General features: G+C 39.6%; 1 protein-coding gene and 1 non-coding gene across 4 annotated transcripts in view; one reads left to right on the top strand and one right to left on the bottom strand.

Annotated features, from left to right (window-relative positions):
* MOB4 (MOB family member 4, phocein) overlaps positions 1 to 19,172 on the top strand; it is a 43,563-nt gene that overhangs the window by 2,528 nt on the left and 21,863 nt on the right. Inside the window, exons 1-2 of one of the 3 annotated variants that reach the window (XM_049615211.1) lie at positions 12,428 to 12,547; positions 16,217 to 16,279. In XM_049615211.1, coding sequence (XP_049471168.1) covers positions 12,488 to 12,547; positions 16,217 to 16,279 — 123 coding nt within the window. In that variant the 5' untranslated portion in view covers positions 12,428 to 12,487. Of the gene's footprint in view, positions 1 to 12,427; positions 12,548 to 12,898; positions 13,119 to 16,216; positions 16,280 to 19,172 lie in introns of those variants that run through there. The other 2 variants (XM_049615213.1, XM_049615214.1) reach the window with 2 other exon arrangements.
* On the bottom strand, positions 9,940 to 10,012 carry TRNAK-CUU (transfer RNA lysine (anticodon CUU)). Its single transcript has one exon. It is a non-coding gene; the product is annotated as a tRNA-Lys (tRNA).

The raw sequence follows: 19,172 nt of genomic DNA, 5'->3' as shown, positions 1-19,172 counted from the left end.
TTTGGTGATTTAAGATTTTTTAGGGTTCTCCAGTATGTTTTTTTTTCCCAAGTAACTTGCAGAGAATTCTGGGAAATACGCACTCTAGCTTTCACATTGAATTTAGATTACAGAAATTACGCTAATACAGGGGCACCTGCGTGACTCATTTGGTTAAGCATCCAACTTCAGCTCCAGTCGTCTCATGGTTCTTGAGTTCAAGCCCTGCATCTGGCTGTCTGCTGTCAGATCCCGATTGAGATCCCTTGTCCCCTTCTCTCAGCTCCTCCCCCGCTTGCACTCACTCTCTCTCAAAAATAAGAAACAAAAAAAATTATGCTGACACAAAACCATGGATTTACACTTATGTTTTAAAAAATAGCAATATTCAGGGGTGCCTGGGTGGCTAGGTCGGTTAAGCATCTGACTTTGGCTCAGGTCATAATCTCACAGTTGGTGAGTTCTATACAGAAGGCTCAGCCTGGAACCTGCTTCAGATTCTGTCTCCCTCTCTCTGCTCCTCCCCTGCTCGCACTGTCTCTCCCTCTCTTTCAAAAATAAGTGAACATTAAAAATTTTTTAAGGTATCATTCTAATTTCATATATAACAAGCTTTTATTAAAGTATACTTTATCATTTATAGAATCTAGTGTTTAAATGTCTTGTTTCTGAAGTATTTAGAGAAACTTAGTGAACATTTCCAGTTTTTAAAACTTTGTACTATTATTTGCTTTGAAAAAAGTCCATGGCAAGGTTTTATGGCTACCATTGGTGGAGTGCCTTTTATGCATCAGGTGCTGTGTGATAGTGTTTATAGCCAAGGCCTCAGGAGCATTTTTCTGGGTACTGGCTACTGTTGTGGGTACTTGGTGTGTATCAGTTGGTGTAATCTTCCAACAATGCTGTGAGCTAGGTACTGTCCTGCATCTTGAGGAAGGTAAGGCGCACGCACACAGGTTAAGTAATAACCAAGCATGCTCTGTAGGAAGTGGCAAAGCCAGGATTTGGACATAATCAGTCCATCTCCAGATGCTGCTGACCAGAACTTCACCTGTGGCTGTTTTTGTCAGATAACTAAGCACTTGATATACATTATTTAAATTCTGCTTGATAAACCACTGTGGTATCAGGGTTGGGTGGTACTTGAGTGCTAATTACTGGTATTTAGTATATAATTTGTTGAATTTAACAAATAGGAAACAGCTGAACAAATAGCTTGACCCTTTTTTTTTTTTTTTTTAGTAATAGCAGCTAGGGAAGGTTAAGATTGGAACCCAAACAGTCCTACCCCAAACTTGATTACCAACTCCTAAACTTTACCTCTCAGACCAGCTGTTCTTGGTGGTCAAATTTATTTTCTAGATCAGTCTGATTTTTTTTTTTTTTTTTTTTAATTTTGAGAGAGAGACAATGCGAGTGGGTTAGGGGCAGAGAGAGGGAGACACAGAAGTAGAAGCAGGCTCCAGGCTCTGAACTGTCAGCACAGAGCCCGAAGCGGGGCTTGAACTCATGAGCTTTGAGATCATGACCTGAGCCAAAGCCGAACGCTCAACCGACTGAGCCACCCTGGCATCCCAGTGATCATGGTTTAAAGATATGCCCTATATTTGTCTTGTGGAATTGAAAGCTAACTGAAATTGTAAATGGCAGGGAATAATGGTGTCAACTTTTGGTCATGTCCTCATCGGGCAAGTATGTGAATATTTACATTAATGTAAGTGTCATTGGTACACTAAGGCTTAATTTTTGTCATACTAAGATAAAAATTATGATTAAAAGCTCTATTTACAGTATCGGAGCGGGTCATCAGTGTCCTACTGTGCCCTAGGCACAGCTAGATAATGTGCTTTGCTCTTAAAACCTTGTTGAGCACAGATGTCCTGGTTTTACCAATGACAAAACTGACTCAGAGGAGATGAGGAAACTTGTTCAAGGCTACCTGGCTGGTAAATAGTAGAGTTAGGAATCCAGTCCAGAGGCCATGGCTTTACCATTTCCCAATTCTGTTTTTTGAACACCGAAGCAAATGAGTTTTGAGATCCCAAGGCGATAATTTCCAAACCTTGGTTCATTCTTAGAATTACCTGGTGTATTTAAAATTTCAGGGCTTCATAGGGGCTCCTGGGTGGCTCAGTCAGTTGGTGTCTGACTTCGCCTCGGGTCATGATCTCACCGTCCTTGAGTTCAAAAGCCCCACATCGGGCTCTCTGCTGACAGAGCCTGGAGCCTGCTTCGGATTCTGTGTCTCCCTCTCTCTTTGCCCCTTCCCCCACTCGCACTCTCTCAAAAAAATATTTTTTAAAAAAATTTCAGGGCTCCGTTTATAACCTAATTTAGAAGGATGGGGGAATTTTTTTGTATCCTGGAAGTAGTCCCATAATGCTTCTCTAGCAGAATTGCTTTAAAAAAAATAATTTTAGGTTGTGAGATTATATTGGAAATTAATAGGGAAAAGGATTTTGGCATGAGAAATTTGGGGTGAAAATAATGGTGTTGAGGGTGGGGAACTGTTTCACAATAATATGTTGTCATTTACCCTTTGATCAACAAAAATAGTGAAGAAAGAATTAAAGTAGGTAAAATTCCAACGGGAATTTTTGTGATAATGCTATTCTTGAGCATTTGCCAGGCACTGTTCTAGGCATTTAACATAATCTGGTTTAACTGCATGTAATCCTAGCAGCCCTGTGAGGCAGATACTCCTCTCCTCATAGGTGAAAGAATAACTTGCTCAGGTTGACACCATTTTTTAAAAAAAATTTTAATGTTTATTTATTTTAGAGAGAAAGAGACAGTGTGAGCAGGGGAGGGGCAGAGTGAGAGGGAGACACAGAATCTGAAGCAGGCTCCGGGCTCTGAGCTGTCAGCACAGAGCCCAATGCAGGACTTGAACTCATGAACCGTTAGATCATGACCTGAGCTGAAGTCAGCCACTTAACCAGCTGAGCCACCCAGGCGCCCCAGGTGACACCAATTTTAAGTCATAGCTTGGGATTGAACTCAGATTTGTTTGACTTAAAAGCATGGCTTACACTATTCTCCACAAAAAATTTGGGAAATTGATAACAAAATTCCCAGGGAGCTATTGTGTTGTATGAGCATTACCAATAAGATTGTTTTCCCTCCTATTAGGTAGAAAACGTATGTTTTACAAAGATTTTTATTTAAAAAGTTGGGATTATAAGATTTCATTTCTATTTTATTGTTCTATTTATGTAAGAACACAACATGAGATTTACCTTAACAGATTTTTAACTTACAATACAGTATTTTTAATTATAGGCATAGGGTTGTACAGCACATCGCTAGGACTTTTTCATCTTGCTTATCTGGATCATTATGTCTTGATTAGCAGTTCCCCATTTCCCTCCTCTCCCTAGTTCTTGGCAACCACCATTCTACTCTGCTTCTATGAGTGACTATTTTAGATAAGTCATAAATGGAATCATGTAGTATTTGTCGTGTGTTTGAATATTTCACTTATAATGTCCTCAAGGTCATGTCACATTGCAGTATTTCCTTGTTTAAAGCTGAATAGTATCCCATTGTATCTATATGCCATATTTATCCATTCTTCTAGTGGATGAACATTTAGGTTGTTTCCACATCTTAGCTCTTGTGAATCGTGCTGCAATTATGGAAGTGCTACCATCTCTTAGAGATTCTGATTTCAATTCTTTTGGACAAATACACAGAAGTGGGATTGCTAGATAGGACTACAGTATTTGTTTTTAAAGACTTTTTTTTTTTTTTTTTTAAGTAATCTCTATACCCAACACGGGGCTCCAACTCACAACTCCAAGATCAACAGTCACATGTTCCTTGGGGTGCCTGGGTGGCTCAGTCGGTTAAGCATCCAACTTAACCTCAGGTCATAATCTCATGGTTTGTGAGTTCAAGCCCCACATCGTGCTCTGTGCTGACAGCTCAGAGCCTGGAGCCTGTTTCAGATTCTGTGTCTCCCTCTCTCTGCCCCTTCCCCACTTGCTCTCTCTCTCTCTCTCTCAAAAATAAACATTAAAAAAAGGGGAAAAAAGAGTCACATGTTCTACTGACTGAGCCAGCCAGGTGCCCCTCTATTTTTTTTAAAGCTTATTTATTTCTTTTGAAGGGTAGGGGTACCAGCAGGGGAGGGACAGAGGAAGAGGGAGAGAGAATCCCAAGCAAGCTTCATGCTGTCAGCACAGAGGCCAACATGGGGCTCGATCTCACAAACCATGAGACCATGACCTGAGCTAAGATCAAGAGTTGGATGCTTAGCCGACTGACCCACCCAGGACCCACCTCTGCAACTTTTTTTTTTAAGCTTATTCATTTTGAGAGAGAATTCCAAGCATGCTCCGCACTGTCTGTGCAGAGCCCAGTTGAACTCATGAATTGTGAGATCATGACCTAAGCCCAAATCGAGAGTCGGCTTAACAGACTGAGACACCCAGGCATCCCTCTATTGTTAATTTTTTGAGGAACTTCTATACTGTTTTGCATAATGGCTGCACCATTTTGCATTACTACCAACCAACATGGATCATAAGGTTTTATATATTGGAGGTACTAACTTGTTATATTTGTCCTAATTTGATGTGCAGGTTTTTGTAGCTACTCAAATCTCATTCTTGTAGTTTTTTCTTTTGAACATTTAATTAATCCATAATTTATTTACTGTAGGGTCTATGTATCTGACTTTTATTTTGTAAGTAATGTTTAACTTGTCTCAGCTTTATTATTTGTTTTTACCCACCACCACTCCCCACCTTGAAGTTTGAGGTAACATCTTTATTATACATTAAATCTTTAAGTCTATTCCTGGGTTTTATAGGATTGTCCCATTGATTTCCCTATTCTACCACATTGTATTCAATATAAATATAAACAAACTTTTGTATTCAAGTTTGATATTTGATAAGACAAGTCTTCTCTGTACTCTTTCAACAATGCACAAACTGGTTATGAACACTTTTAACCTTCTTGATAAGGACTGCCAGATTGCTCTCCAGAGTGATACCAAATCATGTCTCTTCCAGCAAGTTAATTGCTGTTTTCACTGCACCCACAACAAAATAGAGTTTTGAACTTCTGATTAAAAAAGATTTTTTTTTTTTTAATGTTTATCTTTGAGAGAGAGCAAGCGAGTGGGGGAGGTGCAGAGAGAGAGGGAGACACAGAATTGGAAGCAAGCTCCAGGCTCTGAGCTGTCAGCACAGAGCCCTTTGCGGGGCTCAAACTCATGAACCCTAAGATCATGACCTGAGCTGAAGTCAGTCGCTTAACCAACTGAGCCACCCAGGTGCCCCATTTAAAAAAAAAAAAATTTGTTTTTAATGTTTTGATTTATTTATGTGGAGAGTGTTTACATGGTTTCTTTTGCCATTAAGCAACTTTAAAGAGAAAGCCTAATCAAATCTAAGCTCTGATCCTGTGTTGCTTACATACTAGTTATGTGACATGTGACAAATCACATAGCTCCTCTTAGTTTAAGAATTAATTGTAAAAGGAGGGCACCAGACATCCCTTAACATTTTGAGTCAGGCCTCTTACTTTTTTTTTCTTACATTATTTAAAAGTAGATAACATTCATGTAGTTAAAAATTCAAAAGGATATGCACTGAAAAGATACACAGTGAAAAATATCCTTCCCTTCCCTGTCCCCCAGCCACACAGTTCCATCCTTAGAGGTACCTAGTGTTACGATTTATATTTTGAGGGATATTTTATGTATACACTGTGTGTGTGTGTGTGTGTGTGTGTGTGTGTATGCATGCAAGGACATGCATACATACATGTCATGTATGTGAAATATCTTTTTTTTTTCCAAGAAATAACATTCCATATATACCATTTGGCACCTTTTTTGTATTAACAAATTGGAATTAATCTATAAAGTACATAAGGAGCTTCTTAAAATTCTCATTATAGCCATATAATGTTCTATTATATGGATGAGCCATAATTTAAGCATTCTCCACTGATGAATATTTATTTATTGTTTATTTTTGTGAGAGAAGGGACATAATCCCAAGCTCTGTGCTGTCATCACAGAGCCTGACACAGGGTTCGAACCCATGAATCAAGAGATCATGACCTGAGCTGAAATCAAGAGTCAGGTGCTTAATTGACTGAACCACCCAGGTGCCCCTCCACTGATGGGTATTTAAATTCTAGTCTTATGCTATTAGAAACACTTCTGCACTGAATAAAATTTTTGCATATATTATTTTGCACATGTGAACAAGTATATTTTTAAGACAAATTCCTAGACATGTAATTGCTATGTCAAAGGGTATGTGGATTTTGATCATATATGTGTATACACACGCATGTCTCCAAGTTGCCCTTCATAGAAGTTCTATCAATTAACAGCCTAACAGCAATGTATGAGACTGATTTCTTCCCACTCTCAATAATACAGGATGTTATAAAGGTTTCATTTTGCCATTCTTAAAATTTTACTTTTATCATTATGAATGAGGATGAGCATCTTGTGTTTGACAGCCATCTTTATTTTCTTTACTATTAACTGACAGTGCCTACTGACTGTTAATATCTTCTGCCCATCATTCTAATGGATGACTGGTCTTTTATGGTTTGTGTGACATGTTTATTTATTAGTGAAATTGGTTCTTTATAATTTTGGCTTTGATTTTGTTATTGTTTTTTGAACTTGCAGGAAGTCATTTTGGTATTGCTGAATTCATGGCTTCTGGGTATTATGTCAAACTGAAAAGTCTTCTCCAATACTTACATGTTCTTCCATAGGAGCTTTTATAGTTTTTGTTTTAATTTCAATGTTAGCTTAATTTGGAGATTTTCCTATTATAAAACGTAATTTACAGATTAAGCCTAGTTCTTTAAGACATGTTAAAATTTATCCCAAGTCTTGCAAAATGGTCTTTCCGTATAATTTAGCCTAGAGACTTGATTTGGAAAAAGCATCAATGGGTTACTTATCTGACTTGAGTGTCAGTTCAAAAAGGCCAGTTTGTTCCTTTTAAGTTGTTCATTTTGTTGAACAAGTTCCAGGCACTACTGGAGATACAGGAATGAATACAATTCAGGAGGGAGAAATAAACAACTAAATTAATAGCAGAATTTCATTTTATTTTTTATTTTTTTTCTTAAGTTTATTTATTTTGAGAGACAGAGAACACCTATGCACGTGTGCACAAACAGGGAAGGGGCAGAGAGAGAGAGAGAGGGAGAGAATCCCAAGAAGGCTTCATGCTGTCAGCACAGAGCCGCATGCAGGGCTCAAACCCATGAGATCATGGCCTCAGCTGAAAAAAAAGAGTTGGATGCTTAACCAACTGAGCCACCCAGGCATTCCTATTTATTTATTTTTGAAGTAAACTCGGGGCACCTGGGTGGCTCAGTAGGTTGAGCGTCCAACTTCAGCTTAGTTCATGATCTCATGGTTTGTGGGTTCGGGCCCTGTATTGGAATCTGTCCTGACAACTTGGAGCCTGGAGCCTGCTTCAGGTTCTATGTCTCCCTCTCTCTCTGCCCCTTCCCTGCTCTCTCTCTCTCAAAAGGAAATAAACATTAAGAAATAATAAATAAATAAATAAAGTAAACTCTACCCTTAACGTGGGGCTCAAATTCACAACTCTGAGATCCAGAGTCACATACTCTACCAACTGAGCCAGCCAGGTGCCCCTGCAAATATTAGAGATTAGTATCATTGAGAAAATAAAGATAGGAAGTGCTGCTAAATTCATGAAAGACATTAGGTGACCTATTGAAAAGAGGAAAGGATAATAGTCTGTTGTGACTGGTCTCTTCTGATCATATTTTCTCTTCCTCAAAGTTTAGGAATTACTGTATTAATTACCTATTGCTGCATAACAAATCATCCCAAATTTACTGGCTTAATACAACAATAAACATCTCACATAGTATTCATAGGTCAGAAATTTGGGAGCATCTTATTTGGGTGGTCCTAGTTGGTGGGGGGTATCTCTGTCATCATCCAAAGACTTGTCTGGGCCTCGAGGCTATTCTTCCAAGATGGTTGGTTCACTCTAGCAAGTTGATGCCTGATTTTGGTGGGAACCTCAGTTCTGCACCAGGACCCTTCATAAGGCTACTTAACTGCTTCACACATGGCAGCTTTCTCACACTGGGCAGGTGAGTTAAGAGAGCAAAGCAGAAGCCACAATGTCTTTTATGAACTAACATCAGAAGTCACACATCATTTTCACAGTATCTTATTATACAGGCCAGCCCAATTTAGTATGAAAGAGATCCACACAAAAATGTACATACCAGGGAGGCACCTGGCTGGCTCCATTGGGAGAGCATGTAACTCTTGATCTCAGGGTCATGAGTTAAGAGTTACACATTGGATATAGAGATTACTAAAAAAATAAACAACAAAAAGTGTACAGGGGTGCCCGGGTGGCTCAGTTGGTTAAGTGTCCCACTCCTAATTTCAGCTCAGGTCATGATCTCACAGTTCACAGGTTCGAGCCCCACATTGGGGTCTGGGCTGACATTGCGGAGCCTGCTTGGGATTCTCTCTCTCCCTCTCTCACCCCCTCTCCCACTTGCACTGGCTCTGTCTCTCAAAATAAATAAAGTTTGGGGTGCCTGGGAGGCTCAGTTGGTTAAGCAACAGACTTGATTTTGTTCAGGTCATGATCTCATGGTCGTGGGATCGAGCCCCACATCAGGCTCCACACTGAGAGTGGAGCCAGTTTGCGATTCTCTCCCTCTCTCTGTCCCTCCCCACTTGTGAGCTGTCTCTTTCAAAATAAATCAACAAACTTGAAAAAATAAAAATAAAGTTTACCTATTAAAAGCGTACATAAGGGATTTAATAATCATTGGGGGGCTATCTTGGCAGCTGGCTACCACAATCGCCAATTTGATCAAATATCCTAGAATTCTAGAGAGAAAAGTGAAGTGCCATAGGAGTTTGATATCTTATTCATCTGTAGTCAAAGTGTCTAAGTTTGAACTGTTTTTAATACATTGAAAAATTTATAGAGGTGCCTGGGTGGCTCAGTCGGTTAAGCATCCAACTTCGGCTCAGGTCATGATCTCACAGTTTGTGAGTTCAAGCCCTGCAGTGGGCTCTGTGCCGACAGCTCAGAGCCTGGAGCCTGCTTCCGATTCTGTATATCCCTCTCTCTGCCCTTCCTCTGCTCGCACTCTGTCTCTCTCTTTCCAAAAATAAACATAAAAAAAGAAAGAAAAATGTATAAGACCATATGTAGGCACTAATTTGTTCAACTATGAACATATAACCCCATGTTTCTCTGCTGCTTCATCTTTGCTTGGCCTGGAATGAAATCTGCATGCTTTAATACCCATGCTTTAGGGTACATTTTGACTACTTCATGCATCATTCAGTGTGTCAGCTTTGCTCTTAGGCTGGCTTCCTTCAAGTCAACGTGGTAGGTGCAGTCCTAAACTTGGCAATATTCATGGGAAGAAAAAAGGGACCATCTCAACCATCTCTTTTGGTATCTCCTCAAGAAGAAACCTTTCCCCAAAGTCCTCCATCAGATATCCTTTTATATCTCTTAAGGCTAAAATTGAGTCAGATGCTTACCCTTTAACTAAACATTGGCTTAGGCCAATAGGGACTTACACATCAGCTAGAGGTGGGTTTACCTTTCTCTAGTCATATGGGAAGAGATGGATACTGAGCAAGATCAAACTATGTTTTGCAAAGAACATGTGTGAAGAAGAATGGACAGCAAGCAACAGACTTCAGACATTTTGCTTTGTAGTAATCTACATATCACCTTTCCCCATTCATTTTTAAGCTCTTTGAGGAAAGTAGCTTATACATCTTATTCATGTTTCTCAGCATTTGCTCAAGAGAATTTCATACAGGTTAGATATTTTTGAAATTGCTCATGATACTTTGGATTTCTAAAATATTTTCTTTTAAAACTTTAATAAAAGTCAAGGAATATTTACTATTTTTTTTAAGATTGTATTTTTAAGTCATCTCTACACCCAACGTGGGGTTTGAACTCACAACCTTGAGATCAAGGGTCACATGCTCTACCAACTGAGCCAGCCAGGTGCTCCATGAATATTTACTTTTATACTTGCTTTCATCATCTATGAGGTAGAGAGAAAGAACTGCTGTGTACTATTTTCAGTACAAATAAGGGAATGTCTCTCTTAGGGAAGAAACAGTTTGGGTGCCACTTACCCTAGATTCTTATTTGATAGTTCAAAGTCTTATAGTCAACAGGCAAGAGAATCTCGATTTCCTGAATCCCAGCCCCATCTTTTCCATTTTATCTTAAAAAAGATTGTTCCTGGGGCCCCTGGTTGGTTCAGTTGGTTAAGCATCTGACTTTAGCTCAGGTCATGATCTCCCGGTTCATTAGTTCGAGCCCCAAGTCAGGCTCTGTATAGACTGCTCAGAGCCTGGAGTCTGCTTCAGATTCTGTGTCTCCCTCTCTCTCTGCCCCTCCCCTGCTCACACTGTCTCTCTCTCAAAAATAAATAAATGTTAAAAAAAAATTAAAAAACAAAAGACTATTCCTCCTTTAACTGAAATATTCAAGTAACCCAGTATTACATGTTATTGCTATTACTGATCATGCTCTCTTTTCTTCTTCTTCCCTCCCTTCCCCCACCCACCAAAATAACACTGTTTAGATATGTGGTTTTGTTTGGAGGTCATAATCTGCAGAGTGATGAAGAAATAAATGTGAAGGTTATGAGCTAGAAACATTTCAAACCTAAAGAACAAGGTTCTTCCTGTAAACAAGGCCAGAGTCGACATCATAATGCAACTTTACTGGATTTTTCAGAGATGAATGCCTATTCTGTTCCTGAATTTAATTCTACTTATTCACTTTTTCTCTTGTTTTTTTCAGATGAGCTGAAACAATATAACAAATCTGGACTTAAGAGAACATTACATGAGCCCCTTCAATTGTAGGTAACTGTTATTTACAATTCAGGGACATAACCACACAATCTGTGAAATTTTAACTTTAATCCTTGGAGTAAGTGAGGTAGAGTTGTTTAAAGATTTATAGTCCTACCTAGCACTCTGCTCTCCCCAGATCCACCCCATGTCTTTATTTGGGAGGCAACAATTTGGGTGCCACTTGTCCAAGATTCTCACTGTATTTAGTAAGAGAACTGGTGATTGCACGTCTTTCTCCACTGCTACACTCTAAGCAATTCATGGTTAAAGATTGGGCCTTTTCATACTTGTACCTCAGTGCTGAACACATCGTGGGGCTTAATAAATATTTGTTGAATGAATAAATCTTTTGATATCCTAGGAAGTAGTGATGGAATTACGTTCCTTGTTCTGGAAAAGTTATCAGTCTATGCATCTTTCAAAATGAATGAATCTTAAAGACAAACCAACTTCCTGCTCTCAGGCCCCTTTGAGCCAAGTTCAAGTCACTGCTAATTACTCAGCTTTGCTCCTACTCAACTTAACCAACCTCTCTTACACTCTTCCATTTTTGGAGGCTGTGACATAGTTCTCCTCTCAGCATTCCTGATACACTTTTAAGTGTATTTGATGGGATATCTGATGTTTTATTCTCTTGAAAATCACCCTAGCATATGCAGTTTTCACCCTTTGAGCTGGCTTTCTATCTGGTATCCTATGGCCCCCCTCAACCCAGATCAAACATTTAACGTTTCTAAACAGGAAACAAAAGTTTGCCAAAACTGCCATGATTTCATAACGTAAGAGAACACTTAAAACTTGCAACAAAGGAAATTTAGAATCCTGTAAAGATGTACAACTCCCACCATCTGTCAAGGGACATCATTTCCTCCTCCTACTTCTGACTTGCAAAAACTACGAGTTAATTTTGTGTACCAGATGTCCATTTTCAGATAATTAGTGTCTCAGTCTTTTATCTACACAAATTTGTCATTGAAAAGGTCCTTGGCTTTGAAGTCAGAGGATGGCGGAAATACCATTTGACAATCTAAGCCCTAGTCTTATTTCAGATTGGGTCGGTTTCATGCGGGGGTCTGTGGAATTTTCCGACTGCTGGCCTGTTTTTCCACTTTGCTTGTCTATGAGGATTTCGGGACACAATTATGCTTCTCTGGGTATCTGCTAGGACAAAGGTTTACTGAAACGGTCACCATTGTGCAAGCTCTATCCGTTGAGTGTAACTAACCTAAACCCAGGGAGATGCAGCAATGTGTTACGCTCTTGCTCACTCCGAAGCGGGCTTCGGTGGGGGCCTGCGGACTTTCCCAAAGCCAGTCCTCGTCCTCGCTGCCATGTTTGTCCCTTCCTCCACGCCGCGACTTGTGAGTCGTCGGCTGTTCCTTCTCTCGTGTCCCTCCCTCCGCCAGCTGTTCCTTTCCGGTACTCTTTCCCGTCCTCCCGCCCTGCTCCGCGCGGGCCACGGCTGATCCTTCAGTTGCCGCCCCTCCCTGGCGCCCGGACCTAGAGCTCCGCCTCACCCCGTCCCGCCCCCCGACTCCCCCCGCCCGCCCCGGCGCAGGCAGCCTTCCCTTACATCCGGGTACCGACTCCAGCCGCCTAGACTTTGGCACTATGGTCATGGCGGAGGGGACGGCAGTGCTGAGGCGGAACAGGCCGGGCACCAAGGCGCAGGTACCATCTCTGCACCTTTTCTGCGTGGGGACTCTCGGTGGCGAGCCGCGCCGCACCTGGAAGCTGGCCGCCCCCGAAAGAAGATTGGGCCGGGGCGGTAAGCTGGCGGGCAGGGGGCACCCGTGCCCGGCCTGCTCTTCCGGAGCCGCAACCCCTGGGTCTGGCTGAGGCGGCGGCCGCTCGCGAGGCCTGCGGAGCCCTGACTTGAGGGTGGGCCAGAGGGGCTGGGTGCGAGCCTCGGGTGGTGACCGCCGGGACCCCGGTGTGCGAGCCCGTCGGCAGCGACTACTTGTTCTCGTCTCTCCCCTGAATTCTGACTATCGTCCGAGGGGCGCGGCCGGCCAGGTGGAGACCCTGGGGTTTTGGGAGGGTCGGTGCCGCCACGGCGGGAGGGGGTGTAAACAGCCAACCTTGTTCTGGCTTCCGGTTCCTACCTGGCTTGTGACGTGCCTGCCCGGCTTCTGCCTGCCAGCTTGTCTAGCCGGATCCTGGTGGCGATTATCCTCCTGCGGTTTGCCTTTGACCATTTCTCGCTGCAGCTTTTCTCTGGCCCAACAAGTTTCATCATCAGGTTGCTCTTGTTAGATGTCATTCCTTGTTATTACATGTGAGGCATAGTTTGGGAATAAACTGGTAATAGTTTTATCAACTTTTAGTAGGCAGTATCTGGGGTGAGTTTGTGTTCATTTAGGTATTGGTTCTGGGGGATTTTCAAAAGGCGGATGCCTCACATTCTAAGAAAATATTCACATAGACATTTAGATTTGATGTGCTTAATCCACCAGCTGTTGAACAGGTGCTCTAAAATCAGAAGAGATGTGTTAAAATGTAATTTTAAAGAAAAAGTGATATAAGTGGGGAAAACAAACTGGAAAAAAACATGGAGCTCTGACCATATGCCAGAGAAAATATTTTAATATACTGCACAGAATTTTGGAAAAGAAGTCCTTTCAAAGTATCTTTTATATCCAGACACTTCCCAGATCCATGTTTCAGACAGGGAAACTGAAGCCCAGAGAATTGACTGCATTTGCTCAAGGTTACATAGTCTCTGGCTCATTGGTGACCTTGTTTATTCATCAAGTTGCTTTTAGTACTGAATTTTGGAGAGTTTAGTTTAAAAGTCTTACTATAGAGTCACATTTAGCTGTCAGTTACTTTTGGCAGTTTTGTGGACATATCACTGGGAATTTACATATTGTATATGGTTTCTTTAATTATTTTTTTAGTGTTTATTTTTGAGAGAGAGTGAGCGAGCGCATAAAAGAGGGGAGGGGGAGAGGAGCAGAGAGAGGGAGACACAGAATCCAGTGGGCTCCAGGCTGTCAGCTGTCAGCACAGAGCCTGACTTGGGGTTCAAACTCATGAACTGTGAGATCATGACCTGAGCTGAAGCCAGACGCTTAACCGACCGAGCCACCCAGCACCCCAATATTATATATGGTTGCTTTTTACTTTTTCCAGACTTTCTTTATAAATGCTCTTTGTCTCAGAAACTTTTACCTCATATTCTGTAGGAACACTGTTTCTGATTCTTCTCTTAAGTGATCAGCTTTTATATTTTTATATTGAGGTGGACTCGTGTTCTCACATTCTGAGAAGCGCCATCCATTTTTATTTACTCAGTTCTTAATTTTGAAAGGTTAGAAAGAATATATTTTAAGTTAATATTGTAACATCTTTCCTGTTATGAGTAAGTAACATATAAGAATTCTCCTTTGCTTTTTTCCCCACATTGTCATAGATCAAGGTTGTTAAATAAAATATCACAGAAAAGGTAAGGATTAAAAAAAGAAGACTGCTTAAGCAGCATTCTTTCCTATTTCTTATCTGTCACATTGATTTCCTTCAGTGGAATAGATCTATTCTAAATTATTTATTTAGAACTATAATAGAGTAGGTGAGGTGTCTTTCTACTTATTTTTTTCCTAGTTTTTTTTTTTTTTTAATTGGTTAGATTGGGATATAGGCACATAGTTGGTTTTCAGTAAATGTTTATTTCATGAAATGCATGAGAATGTTCATTAAGCCAATTTTTGGTTCCTTTTGTAAGTGTTTAACAGTGTTTGACAGATGATGAGACAAAACATTTGGTTACCAGCTAACACTTTTATATCTTTTCTGTATATTCCTATATGTGTGTTTTAATATTTTTAAAACAAAATATTTTACAAACTACCTTAATTTTTTTAAAGGGAAGAATAGTCAAAGCATATTGATGGAAAACATTTTCAGTATAAATTGCATAGAAAGAATTTAAAAAAACTACATGCTATCTAGGAAAAAAACACCGTGGAACAATTTCTAGAAAGTTATTTTTATTTCTTGATCTACCTATTAAATAACATGAGAGCATATTAAATAACATTAAATAATATGAGAGAAAGAGCAAGTGAACTCAAGCAGAGGAGGGGCAGAGAGAGAGACAGAGGAAGAGAGAGAATCCCAAGCAGGTTCCGAGCTGTGAGCGCAGAGCTCAGCAAAGGGCTCAATTTCAGGAACCATGGGGTCATGACCTGGCCCCAAATCAAGAGTGGAATGCATAATTGACTGAGCTACCCAGGTGTCCCTCCTGACATATTAAAATAAGTTAGTTCATTTTCATTCATATAGGGCAACTATAAAAAAATGTGAAAAGTTTAAGACACTGAAGGTATACCTATCATCTACTCTCATAACTAAGACGTTACTAATACAGATAAATCCCTCTTTATCACACTCTTCTGTCTTCTACTCACTTCTTCCAACCAAATGATAGTGATTATCATTGCTTTGCTGCATACTTTTACTATGTATGCATTGTCTCCAGAAGTATGCTTTGCACTTTCTTAAATTTTTATTCATGTGGTATCGTACACTGAATTTGTCATTTGCTCCAGCTTTTGCTTAAAGTGTTTGGAGACTTACCCATGTTGATTGATACAGGGTTATAGATCACTGGTTCACTACTCCTGTTTCCCTCAGTTTTACCCCAGAGACATTTATCAAGCAACTACTATATGTTGTGCTGCCTGCTAAGGATACATAGGTAGACTTTGCTGAAAAAAATCAGTCAGATGGGAAGATTCTTAAATACTTAGGGGAATGTCTGTGAACTGGACTATTTATAGAGAATTTCAGAACTGGTGTAAGGTGATCCACAAAAGTACCAATTGCCCTTAATGAAGACTGGTTGACTACTTTTTAGCAGAGCTCATATTTTGATTTAGAAATTTAAAACACCGTTTGGAATTGGAATAATAATTTATAATGTCTGTCTAAAATAGTACTTGTGGACAATAACTACTACTAGCACCACCACCACTGCCACCACCATCACAAACTATTCTCTTTAGGTAAAAACTGAATCAGTGCTTGGGGATTTTTTTTCAACTTAACTTTTTGAGAGATATTTAACCACCATAAACAAAAAAGTGATAGATTTATCTCCTCAGGTAATCCATGAAAAGTTTAGGGATTTATGGTTGAAAATTTTAACTTGTAGTTCAGTTAAATAAAATCTTGGTGTTCATTTTAAAGTTCCTTTGACTTACTCACTGATAATCATGTTGTTTATAGTATGAGAGCTTTCTTCTCCAGTATGACTTTATTAAGAATTAAAGTTAATGAAAATAATGTTGCCTCTTTGTAACTTTGTATGTGCTTTAACCATGAATTTTTTTTTTATAGGATTTCTATAATTGGCCTGATGAATCCTTTGATGAAATGGACAGTACACTAGCTGTTCAGCAGGTAATAACAATAGTTTTTTGCAACTCCAGTAACCTGAGCATTTTGCCTCCCTTGGAGTAGTTAAATATTCCTATGTCTTTTAGCATAAGTCAGAATCCATGGAAATAACAGGATGCCTATTTAAAACTTTTATCAGTCTTTCATTTTGTTTTAAGATGGCATAGTAAGCTATACTGAAGCTTAAGTACATTTTAATATCTATTAATATGTGCCAAATTAGGGTACCAAATTTTACTTTAGAGTGAATTTAATTCAAAGTTAATTGAATGCTAAATTAGAATAACATGATTAAGTAGGAAGAAAGAGCATACGTGGTTACTGAAACTTGAGAACATGTATCTAAACTTACATTTTTAAAAATTATTTTGAAGTTTATTTTGAGAGAGAATGTAAGTGCAAGTAGGAGAGGGGCAGAGAGGTGGGGTGGGGGGGAGAGAGAGAGAGAGAGAGAACGAGAACCCCAAGCAGGCTTGATGCTGTCAGTGCAGAGCCCTACTGTGAGATCACGACCTGAGCCAAAATCACAAGTTGGATGCCTAACAGACTGAGCCACCCAGGCGCCCCTAAATTTACATTTAAATTTTAGTTGCCATTAGCTCTTAATGTTTGTGCTCTCTAATACATTTGAGGGCTAAGATGCCTCCTTTTAGGTTATTGCCACTATTAAGTAGTTCACTAAGGCAGTGATTATCAAGGAGATGGACTTCTGTAACTTGTGTGGGTTGAAAAGCCCCTCAGGGGATTCTTAAACGTTCTTATTGAGAATCACCCTACATTGGGTTTTAAAAAAATGTAATAGTTCTTCCAAAATGAGTAAAATCTAGAATCTAGGAAAGAAATACTTGCTAGAGCCAATTATTAAAAGTTGCTTTAAGAGGTTAACAAAAAGATGAGTAAAATTGGACTAGGAATTGGTTAACTAACCAGTTGGACTAGTAAGTTGGATTCGGCATTGGTTAACTAACATTTTTTCTTAAGTTTATTTATTTATTTTGGGAGAGAGCACGTGTGCCAGCAAGGGAGGGGCAGAGAGGGGGGTAGAGAGAGAATCCCAAGCAGGCTCCACACTGTCAGCACAGAGCCTGATGTAAAGCTCAAACTCACAACTCAAAGTGAAATCGTGACCTGAGCCGAAGTCAAGAGTCAAGTATAAGTGAAGAGTCAGATGCTTAACCAACTGAGCCACCCAGGGGCCCTGGTTAACTAACATATTTAAAGGAAAAATATGTAATAAAGAGAGGCTTGGCTTTATCTTGATAGATAATAGAAGTAGAAGTTGTTTGGATTTATTGTGTTATTTGAAGATTCTGGGAAATCAAACAGGAATACAGTTGAATTCTTTGAGCATAAAAACCAATTCATGATATTAACAGAAATACTAAAAACCTTTCGAATGGACTCAGTATAATATTTAGCACAGGAAATGGAAGAGTATTCATGAATGAATGGCTTTATTTGTTCATTGCCTGTAAAGAATGTATTGTTCAATCAGCAGATATTTATTGGGCAATGAGACAGGCCTTGTGGAAGACACAGAAATATAAACCTAGAGTTCTGTGCCTGGAAATTGGGAAAAATTACAGGAAAAGTGTGTGGATATTTCTCCCTTAAAAATTTTTTTTTAAGTTTATTGTTTATTTTTGAGAGACAGAAAGAGTGAGCCAGGGAGGGGTAAGAGAGTGAGAGAGAGAATCCCAAGCAGGCTCTGCACTGTCAGCATGGAACCCAGTGTGGGGCTTGAACTGTGAGATCATGACCTGAGCCATCTCCCTTTAAAAGTAGAGGTTGTGTACTGCTACTTTGTTGAATTCATTAGTTGGAACTTTTTGTGTGTGCGTGTAATCTTTAGGTACATATTGAGAACATGTCATCTGTAAACAATTTGACTTCTTCCTTTCTAATCTGGTTGCCTTTTATTTCTTTTTCTTACCTAATTGCTCTGGCCAAAACTGCTAATACTCCTTTGAATAGAAGTGGCAAAAGTAGGCATCTTGTTCTTGATCTTAAGAGGAAAGCTTTCAGTCTTTCACATTGAGTATGAGGTGCACTGTGGGTTTTTCATACGTGACCTTGATTATGTTGAGTTATTATGTTACTGGTTTCCTTCTGTTTGTAGTTTGTTGACTGTTTTTGACCTAAAAAGGTGTTGAATTTTGTCAAATATACCAATTCAGATGAACATGTGATTTTTCCCCCTTCATTTTGTTAATGAGGCATATATATCAGTTTTTGTATCTTGAACCATCCTTGCATTCTAGAAATAAATCCCCCTTGATAATGATCTATAATTCTCTTAATTTGCTGTTGAATTTGGCCTGCCAGGATTTTTTGTGTCAGTATTCATGAGGGATATTGGTTTCTAGTTTTCCTCACGTGTCTTTGTTTGACTTTGGTGTCAGGCAATGCTGACATCATAGAATGAGTTAGGAAGTATTCCCTCCTCTTTGATTTTTTTAGAAGAGTTTGAAGAGGATTGGTGTTCTTTATTTTTTTTTTTTTTTTGTTATTATTTTTTAATCTATCTTTATTTTTAGAGAGAAGGAGAGAGTGCAAGCAGGGGAGGGGCAGGGAGAGAGGGGGACAGAGGATCCGAAGCAGGCTCTGCTGACAGCAGAGAGCCCGATGTGAGCCTCAAACTCATGAACCATGAGATCATGACCTGAGCAGAAGTTGGATACTTAACTGACTGAGCCATCCAGGCATCCCAGGATTGGTATTCTTGAAATGTTTGGTAAAATTCACCACTGAAGCCATTGGGTCTTTTCTTTGGTTGCACAACATTGTGAATGTAATTAATGCCACTGAACTGTACACTTAAAAATGGTTTAAATGGCTATCCTCATTGAATGGTCTTGGCACACTTGTCAAAAATTATGTGACTATATATGTAAGG

Source organism: Panthera uncia (assembly GCF_023721935.1).
Source record: "Panthera uncia isolate 11264 chromosome C1 unlocalized genomic scaffold, Puncia_PCG_1.0 HiC_scaffold_3, whole genome shotgun sequence".
Lineage (NCBI taxonomy): Eukaryota > Metazoa > Chordata > Mammalia > Carnivora > Felidae > Panthera > Panthera uncia.
The sequence above is the reverse complement of the archived record's forward strand: the minus strand, read 5'-3'. Positions and strand labels throughout refer to the sequence as shown.